Raw genomic sequence first — 10,341 nt, forward strand, 5'->3', positions numbered from 1 at the left:
AAATTGACTCAATTCTTTATATGTTTGAGATAAAGGTCCATGAGACCTTTATCAGGGAAATTTGCTTCAAAAATTTTTTTTTCACAATTATTTTGGAAAATAATATTTGCCTCCAATTTGGATCTTATTTTATTCTATTCTCTGTTTTCTTTCTTCAAATAATCTAATTAAAGAATTTTTTTGAATCTAATTCTTCTCCAGTCTGCCCTTCTTTCTATTACTCCCTTTTCTTCTCTTATCCCTTCTCCAATTTCCTGTAGGATAAGATATAATTTTATACCCAATTGTGTGTGTATGTTATTTTCTCTTTGAACTAGTACTGATGATAGTAAGGTCATTCCCATGTAGGCTCCACTTTCCCCACCATTATAAAAGCTTTTTATTCTCTCTTTTATCTAACATTGACTACAAAGCAAGGTGTTCACAATAGCTTACAGGAGGAGAAAATAGTAATAATGATAATACTTATTATTATTATTACCTTTACTAGCAACAATGAACAAAAATAAAATTCACTGTCTTCCCCACTGTTTCAGCATTTCATTAAGTTGTTTCTTAAAACTTTAAGTTTCAGATTCTATTCTAAGCCACCTTTAGACTGATGCACTGGGGTTGCCCAAGTCTATGCCCCAGTGGACATTCTTAATAGTTATCATGGCTCCTCCGTAATGGGAATGTGGGAAAGGTACATTAGGGAACAGATGAAAAAAGGATGAGGGAGAGGAGAAGAGCAGAAGTGGAAAATTCCTTCACAAAAGGTGCCCAAACCCTCAATCTAAATTTAAACTGGCATAGACAGTGTCTTCTGTGGGAGTTTTTTTGTAGTTAGTTTTCTTCTTATTCAAGGTTCTTATGTTCAGCTGAGTGTATGTCACTCCCTGAGGTTCTTCAGCCATGGGGACCTGAAGCAGAAAGAAAGAGGCAGCAAACAGTGATAATTTTGCGGTTCTTAATTTATTAATTTATTAATGTCATGAAAGTTTTGATGGCTCATCTGGTAAAAGCTATAGATGCTTTCTCATTTTCATAGTGACATAGGTTCACCATGTTTTAGATACATGGGCTGTACTTCAAAGAATTTTGAAGGAAATAAATGTTATGGAACTACACTTATGATAATATTACATAAATATTCCTAATAATTTAAGAGATTCTCATTTTAGAGGCATTGTCCTGGAGGAGGAGAAGAACTAAGGTAAATGGAATTAACTCACCTGTAGTTCCCTTGGTCGGTCCGCAGCCACTTCTGTATCTGAGATAGAGGGAAGATTCCATTATTCCTAATCTCCCAGGACCAGGGTTCCCTTCTACCATTTCTATTCTTCCCTCATGCTAGGACTGTGTCTTCTTCCTGACCAGATAACTTACATGGGCTTTCCTCTCTGGGTGTCTCAGGATGATGAGGCCGGCAGGTACAGCAAGGAAGACAAGGACGACAAAAACAGCTACAGTAGGAAGAAAGGCAAGAAATAGCATAAGGAGATGGAATCCACTCTGGGAGGTTCTGTCAGCTTTCTCTCCTCACCAGAATCTATTTCTAGTTCAGAGCATTCATGTTACATGAGAAGGAAGGAATAGGAAGCCATGGGAAGAGGAGCTGAGTTTCCTTACCTCTGACGGCTGTATCCTTGCAAAGGCCCTGGTGAGAGAGACATGGGAAGAAAAGAAGCAAAATCAGGGAAGACCTCAGAGGAAGAAAAAGAGATATGGTCCTTATCTATTTCTGTTTTCTCCTCTCTCCCCCAAACTCACCCGTAGAGATGGATCCATGGCAGAGGAATGCAAACAGGAGAAGGCAGAGGAGGAGGAGAAAAGAAACACAGCTGAAGATGATGATGAGTTTGTTACCGGAATCTGAACATGGATTTGGGTGGAGAGAAGAGTCACCATACATAATTTTGCTAAGGATGCTCACTCTTCCCACATAGTCATCATTGACTTTTTTTCTCTTAATCCCTCCACAGCCTCCCATGACCACTAGCATTCAACACTTTGGTACAAATCCTGTTCAGAGAGGGGTTATCTCTTGGAATCAGAGTGCAATAAACAGAAGCCAGAATAAAGATATGTGTGTGTGTGTGTGTGTGTGTGTGTGTGTGTGTGTGTGTGTATGTGTGTGTGAAAAGAATAGGGAAGAAAGCTTTATGTCTCAACTCACACACTGGGTCTCCATTGGCCTGGAAATGAGGACAATGTCCATATCTCTGCAGATCTTACCCTGTATCTCTGGGCCAGAACCGAGGCCATGCTTTCCTTTCTTTGCAGGGTCTGAGGAATGGAGTGCTTATTGTCATCTTCCCATCATCCTGCTCTCACCTCTTACTAGAAGCTCCAGGGCATCACTAGGCTGCTTCCAGAGACTTTCATTGGTGCCCAGCTGATAGCTGCAGCTGTAATTGCCAGAGTCCTTGGGGGTCACATGAGTCAAGAGGAACTGGCCCTGACCTTCATGGGCTTCCATGCTGTGCAGGATTTCCTCATCTCCCTCCTTGTACAGAACAAACCTAGTAGCCCATGAAGGTCCCCAGCAAAGGAGGGTCACATTGGTTCCTGAGACCACCTCTTGTCCAGGTGAGGCTGAGAGGGAAGGCTTGGGGAGCTCATCTGGAAGCACAAAGAGAGCATGGAAATCTTCAAAGCCCTCCCCACTCCATAACTGTGATGAGGGAATATGGAAGGGGAACAAGAGTGTAGATATTTCTGAAGAATTCTCTGACCATCAGCTCTTCCTTCCATTGACTCTGACCATTCTTTCCCCTAAGTCTGTCTCCCTGAACAGGGAGAGATATTAAACCTTAAGTGTTCTTTGAGGCAATCCAGGAATAAAAAGGTAATTTTTCCTTGCATATTTGTCCCTTGAGAGGGGTGCAGTACTTGAGCAGTTCCATTTTTCCTCCTCTTCTCTCTGCTTTCTAAGTGACACCCATTTGTGTCTGAACCCCTACTTCGTGATCATGGAATGAGCCCCAAACATGTCTTCACAGATGCTTTTTGGCTGTTCCTCCATCCTATCTCTAATTCCTCTAATTTATGTCTTGGGAACATGAAGAACCTTTACCTGTCACCCAGATCTCTAGGGCATCACTGGGCTCAGACACCTGGTATGGAGCCATCCTTCCATAGTAGACACAGGTGTAGTTGCCGACATCCTGGGCCCTCACAGACAGGAGGGGGAAGTCAGCTGAGGTCCCAGCTGGGCTCTGGCTCTGCAGGGACTGAGGGCTGCCCACTTTCAGCAGAGTGAATGTGGCTCTCCAGAGTGCTGACCCAGGGGGCTTCCTGCACTGGAGAGTCACATGCTGCCCAGGCTCCACCATCTGGCCTGGGAGGGCTGAGAGGGAAGGCTTAGGCAGAGATCCTGAGAAGGGAACAAGGTTGGGGTGTGGGAGGAGGAAGCTGGAGATCAGGACACAGAAGTCAAGTCCCTGCCCTGCCTCCCAGTCCCCATGTCTCCATGGTTCATTCCCTGTGCCTGTCCGAGACTCAGTCTGGTTATTCAGTTGTTTTTTCAATCATGTCCAATTGTTTTGGACATCTAAAGTTTTCTTGGCAAAGATATTGGAGAAAAAGCTTTGTCATTTCTCTAACTCAAGCTGCAGATGAGGAAACTGAGACCAACAGAGTGAAATGATGTGTTCTGGGTCACTCAGGTACTAATGGCATGGAGCTCAGATTTGAATATAGGAAGATGAGTCTTTCAAACTCCCAGCCCAGCTTCTAATCCTGAGCAATGAGTTTCATTTGAGTCTTTTGTGCATGAGATGTTTGAGAAGATTTCTGACTGACATTAGCCAGAGATCTGAGGAGCCTGTGAAACTGGAGGGAACTCACCCGGCATGAGATGATCTCATGCATCTGATGCCTCCTGAGAGGGAAGATCATGTCCCTTCCCTCCTTCTCGGGGCTATCACAGACAGCCCCAGAGCTCAACCTAAATTCAGACCTCAGATCAGGATCCAGGTGTGAGAAAGCAAAGACCTGTCTCCCCTCTCTGTCCCTCACTAGTTCTATGATTTTGCACAAATCCTTTTCTCCCTCAGGACCTCATTTGCTCTATGGTAATGGGAGGATTTTTCCTGAAGAAACTCCAAGACCCTTTAAGCTCTGGATTTTGAGACTGTTTCCCTACACCCCAACTCCGGTCCCATCTTTAGCTTTTCCTGAATATTTTAAATCACAATAAAATATTTCATGTCTTCCAAGAGTCCTGAGTCAGCTGCCCCAGGGCAGAGCTGGCTGTGTAGGGACCATGGCTTTGTCCCAGTATCACCCCTGTTTGGGCAGAGAGCAGGAGGATCATAGAATTATTCTGGGGCCCCCACAACTCTCACCTGGCACCACCAGCTCCAGGGCATCACTGGGCTCTGATAATCTCCCAGAGGCTGTCCTGTAAGCACACCTGTATCTCCCAGTGTCCTCAGGGCTCAGAGAGGAGAGGGAGAAGTCAGTCCAGAGATCTGCTGTGGGCTGCTGTTGTAAGGGTTCCTGGGTCCCAGACTTCCACAGAGTGAAAGTCACCTTTTGAAATGAAGATAGCCTGGGTCTGGAGCACCACAGAATGATGTTGGTCCTTGGGGTCACCCCAAGGCCAGATTGGGCCAACAGAGTGGGCTTGGGGAATGGTCCTGAGGAAAAGAGGGTGCCAAAAGTCAAGGTCAAATGTCATTTCTAGAACTCCTCCCTTCACCCCCCTTTGCAAGGTGTGCCAGAAATTTTGCCTTGGTTTTCACTTTCTGGTCTGGGGCCTGCTTGAGCTGGGATCACCTCTATTGTCTTGAGGCCCCAAGCTGAGACCATATAGAACCGGAGAAGGTTCTAGGTTCTCTCCTCCCCCAAACCATCCCTTCACTTATCCCTGGATTTTATGCTGTTCCCATAGCTCTGTGGACCCTCTTATGTGGGGATGGAATTGGAGACTTAGGGGGTTTTCATGTAGTCACCCAACACATTGAGCTCCAGGGCATGGCTGGGATATGACCCGCTGTAGGGGGGTGTCTTCCTGTACAAAATACAGCTGTAGCTCCCACTGTCCTCGGTCCTCACAGATGGAAGTGAGAAAGCAGCCTGTCCTCCTGTAAGGTTCTGTAGCTGTAAGGGCTCCAGGCTCTTTGCCTCCAAGAGGGCAACACTGTAGCTCTGAGAGGATGACAGTGATGGGAATTGGCAGCAGATGGTCACTGTTGTGCTTGGAGATGTTATGGAGTCAGGTGAGGCTGAAATGCTGGGTCGGGGGATGGCTTCTGTGAAAGGAGGAAGGGAGTTATAGAACAGAACTCTGTCATTCCTTGAAACAGAGCTGAGAATGGGGAGGTTGGTCTGTGAGGTTCCTGGCCATGCCTCTGTGTCCAGTCCTGTTGGCCTGTTAATTGTTCAGTAACTCAACTCTCAGGTCATTAGAAAGACTTTGAAGGGGCTCCCAATCTCAGGGATCACAGGGATTTGAGCTCAAATGGCCCCATTAGAGAATCCTGCCCATGAACTTCATACCATGAGAGTGGTAGCCCGAGGTGCGGAAAGTCAGGAATTGAGCCACAGTCACCCAGCCAGGACTGGGGAGGGGGGAGGGTGCGAGCCCCCTCTCTCAGACTCCCAATATTAGGCACTTTCCTCCTTCAAGTGGCTGCCTTTTAACACAGAGATGGATGGCAGCCTGGAGTGCTGGGAATGGCCCCAGTGCTAGAGTGGGCATGAGAGAAGGCAGCATGCTGCGCCAGACTGTTGCCACGTGATGCCATCAGAGACCACATCCTGGCGCATCCAGAGTCTGACTTTAGCTTCAAGCATGTGGAGGAAAGTGAGGGTAAAGGTGGTAAAGGTGCCACAGGCAGAGGCAACTGTGTTTGTAAAGGCAGAGTCATGGGACATGATGGGATGTGGGTGAGCTATCTGTCCAGGCTGGTTGGAATGTAGGGAGGACAGAGGGGAACAATGGGAGATAAAACTGAACAGGCCGGCTGTTGGCAGGTTGGGCTCTAGTAAAACTGTGCACCCCTTCTCCCAAAGGCTGCTGTGTGTCTTCTGAGGGAGGAGCAACATGGCTGTCATGGTTGCATCACCAGGGAACACTGGGCAAGTAGGGGAAGATCCCTGGATTTGGAGATAGGAGAAATGCATTTAAATCCTGACCTTGACACTAAAGAACCTTCTGACTTATTCAAGTCTCTTTACCTCCTCTTCAGGCCTCAGTTTCTCTATAGCTAAACGAGAAAAGAAAAACCTCTCCTCCCCATAGAGTTACTGAGAAGAAAGATTTCAAAATCCAAAATGTGAGGTCACGTACAATGGGTTTTTTAAACCTTGCAAGTTGTGGATGGTAAGGGGAGGAAGATAGGAAAACTGAGGGTTTGCCCCATTTATAACTTGACTCTATAAAGAGGGACCTGTGTCTCCTCTTTCAAGTCTTATTCCTTGTGCTCAAGGATGGTTTTACACTAGCACCTTCTCACCTGTCACCACCACCAGGTCCAGGGGGTCACTGAGCTCTGACCACAAGGACCCCTGTCCAGAGCGGCATCTGTAGCTTCTTGCATCATTGAAGTCATCCACACTCCTGAGCACAAAGTCTCCCCATGACCACGAGTCATTTCTCTCCTCTCCGAGCTCTCCATCCTTCCAGAGCTGGAATCTGTCACTCCCTGGTTGGCCCTGGCACCTGAGGGTCACATTTGCTTCTTTGTGGACCACAGGACTTGGGTCAGCCCAAAGGAAGGGCCTGGGAAGAGTGCCTGTGAAGGAAAAGATTCCAGATTTTTCGGGATTTGTCTCACCCCATAAATCTTTTACTTTTTCACTCTTAAGCTTCTACCCTGTGAGTAAATTTCTGCATTATTTTGGGACAGAACATGAAAAAAAATACAGTGGGATGTTGGGAGCAGGACTCACCCATTTGTGTCCTAGCTTCCCAGCATATGCACAGTCCTGTAAGAGAAACTCCAGTCACTGATGGTTCCCTCCATCCCACTCTGACTCCATCCCTGGCTCTTGTAAAGCCCCTGACTTGTAATTCTGCCTTGGTCAGAATATGAAGGAGGAGCCATTTGAACAGAAACTGGGGTCCTGCTTCACCCCTGGTGCTTCTGGGTCCTCCTTAGGTTATCTCCCTGTCTGTCAGGTCAACTGCCCAGGGTTTTGTCACAATGTCCCTCCCTGCCCAGGTTTGGCCCTGGAGACTCACCAATGGAGATCAGGAAAGTCACTGTGGAGTCCATGGTGGGTCATTAGCTCTGTCCTGGTCTGTGTAGCCTAAACTGTTCAGAGCACAAAAGGCTGGTCAAATGGAGGCTGGCCCAGGATGTGGCCCAGCCTTGCTGCCTCACGCCCCTTAACCCAGTCCCCACAGTTTCCGCTCTTATATGATGAAAGGGACCATGGTCCTTCAAGGCTGAGTTCTGAGGGGATCAGGGTGGCTTATGGTACATGGAACCTGGCAAGGACTGGGGAAACTGATGGATATTTATTTAGTGTTAAAGACAACTGAAGGGGGTCTAGGGTCTCCAGAAATGCTTCTCTGTTCCATGAAAGGACCAACATCTCCTTTAAGTAGCGTCTCCCTGAAATCACCAAGATTGGGCACAAAGGCTTAACACCAGAGTCCCAGCACCTGCCCTCTGACTGTTGGCTCAGATGGAGGGTGAGCATGTGTTCCATTCATGGTATGAATTTTGTCTCTGTGTCATTTCCTACTGTCTTGGTGTGAACCTCATCGTCCACAACACAAGCACAACAACAAAGCAATAATGATGGATATCATTTCTATAGTACTTTCGTTTTGGCAAATGTTTTACAAATAGGCTCTCAACATATTTGAGCAGCCTAGAATGCAGAGTCTATGGCGTCCCCATTTTACAGATGAGAAAACTGAGGCACAGAGTTAATTTTTTGGTCTCAGCTCACACAGCTTATAACTATATAAGTTTTGAACTCAGCCTTTCCTGATTTCCAGTCAGTTAAAATCATAAATCAAGCAAATAACGTAGGAATCTGTTGCCATCTATTTCCAGATATATAAATGGCTCAGTGACTGCATCTCCTGTAGGATACTACAGTGGGCACACTTTTCAGTCAAGGATTGGCCCCCCTTAGTCTTAGATGCTCCGATTGCTCTATGGTCAGTCATTGCACCTACCTTGACAATAGAGCCTTGACCAGGACATCTCAGGCGTCAGTCAGGACACTACTGACTATTCTGGCTTGCCTTGTCCATCATTACTCAATACTTTTCTGGTTCAGAATTCCATTAGATGGGCTGCATCCCACCTAGACAAGACCCAGATCAAACTCAATGACCAGTTGCAATTTGTCTTCTCCCCTTTGGAGTTGCTGGGAATGCATTGAGAAAGGACACTCCTTTATGGAGGTTATACTTTATTGGTGAGCACAAAAATAAATTTCTGAATGAACTTCTAGGCTCTATGATTTTGCAGATTGATGTACTACTCTCACTTAAACACGTGCGATTCTTCAGTACATGTTTCTACAAGTATCATCAAAAATGATAAGTAAAATCAGATAAAAAGGGACCAATGTAAGAAAATTAAATACTTGCAAATAGCAAAAAGTGAAAATGCCATGTGATCCACACTTAGTCCCCTCAGTCATCTTTCTAGTTGCAGATGTCTCTCTCCATCTGAAGACCACTGGAACTGGCCTGAATCACTTTGCTGTTGAAGGAAACCATGTCCATCAGAATTGCCATCGTATACTCTTGTTGCTATATATAACATTCTCTTGGTTCTACTCACTTCACTTGACACCAGTTCATGTAAGTCTTCCCCGGCCTTTCTGAAATTATCCTGCTGATCATTTTTTATAGAACAATAATATACCACAACATTTATATACCATATTCAAAAATGTTCCCATTTGTTAATTTTGTAGAAGTAGGTTTGAGGATGAGGCAAAGGGAAGTGATAAAAAGTGGAGTGCATTCAAGAAGATTAAGGTAAAATAACTGAAGATACATAATTCTGCATTTATATTTGGAGTGCTTAAAATTACTTTTGTGTCAAATAATAAAATAAATGGAGGAAAATAGAAACCTATCCCTCAGGACTTTAAATGGAAAGATAGTAAAAATTTAAGAAAATTAAAAAAAGAATGACAGATCGGATAAGCTAACGAGCAACCACAATTTGTTCCTTAGAAGAAGCATTAAAAACACAGCCTCATCTTCTGCTTTCCTAGAATGAATGACATAAAAAAGAACAACAGCAATGACAACAACAATGGCTATCATTTATACAGCACTTTCCATTTTGTATAGCACTTTACATATATCATGTAATTGTCACAAAAAATGGAAGAAAAGTTCTATATCACCTCCAGAGGTTAAATTAGTTGCCTAGATTCACAGAGCTAATAAATGTCCAAGGTAAAACATGAACTCATGTCTTTCTGACTCTAAATTAGTTGAAGTCAAGAATCTGTCACCAAATACTGTAGAATTTTTTGTATTTTACTTCTAGGTATTTAAAGGCCTCAATTACACCATCTCCCGTAAAACACTACAATGCAGCACTTTTTAACCCTGGAATGGCCAGCCATAGTAGACAGCAATTGACTTCTCTGTTGGTGTTTCCATCAGCCATTGTACCTATCCTGAATGTTTTCTCTTGACAAGGATGTCTTGAGAGTCCTTTGGGCCAACATATAATTGAGCTGGGATTCCTATATATTATGACAACACTTTTCTGCCTAAAATCCTCCCTAGATAAGTCCCAGGTCATGGGCCTTTATGACCATTTATTAATCAAGGTGCTGCGAATGTGAAGAAAAGAGAGACAGAATTGTCCTTATGGAGCTTATTCTGTCTTGATGAGGGTAAAAATATATTGAATATACTTGTCAGTACAAGATATTTATGCAAAATGATTTTGGGGTGGAAGACAGAGCTTCCTTGAATGGAAGCTTGTTAATAACCAAAGTGGGATTCCCAAAGGCATAAAGTGAGACTTGGGGAATGTGGACTGGATATAAGAGGGACTGAATTTGAAATCGATGGATATAGTAGGAAAGGGTCTGCTTCTCAGCAAGATAGCTTTTTCCTGGGTAACCTTGGGCTCAGAATTCTGAGTGGAGACACTGGAAAGTAGTAAATAGCCCTTTACTTCTGTAAAAATATGATTGACTTAATTTTCATTCTTGTTGTAAGGAAAAGGGGGGGTTACACATGATTGAACACCTTTGGATAGAAGGGCAGAAACATGCTAAAGGAGCTTCCAAATTTTTAAATAAAACTTGTACATAAGTGGGTGTTTAGATCAAATAAATATAAAACAGGATCACTACAAAATAATGACACGAAGGGGGTAGATATAAGCTAGTGTGAAAGACATAGATACC

The 10,341-nt window shown here is 44.4% G+C and overlaps 1 protein-coding gene across 1 annotated transcript; it reads right to left on the minus strand.

Annotated features, from left to right (window-relative positions):
• Window positions 1–477: 477 nt before the first annotated feature.
• LOC111720166 (immunoglobulin superfamily member 1-like) lies at window positions 478–7,208 on the minus strand. The gene is made up of 12 exons (XM_031961778.1): window positions 7,175–7,208; window positions 6,883–6,918; window positions 6,447–6,725; window positions 4,941–5,237; window positions 4,332–4,625; window positions 3,059–3,358; window positions 2,311–2,604; window positions 1,753–1,854; window positions 1,612–1,639; window positions 1,369–1,445; window positions 1,215–1,252; window positions 478–902 (listed from the first exon to the last, which is right to left on the minus strand). Exons 1-12 carry the CDS (start codon window positions 7,206–7,208, stop codon window positions 771–773), a joined length of 1,911 nt encoding a protein of 636 aa, XP_031817638.1. The 3' UTR covers window positions 478–770.
• Between the last annotated feature and the right edge of the window lie 3,133 nt (window positions 7,209–10,341).

Source organism: Sarcophilus harrisii, chromosome 3 (genome assembly GCF_902635505.1).
Source record: "Sarcophilus harrisii chromosome 3, mSarHar1.11, whole genome shotgun sequence".
Classification (NCBI taxonomy): Eukaryota; Metazoa; Chordata; class Mammalia; order Dasyuromorphia; family Dasyuridae; genus Sarcophilus; species Sarcophilus harrisii.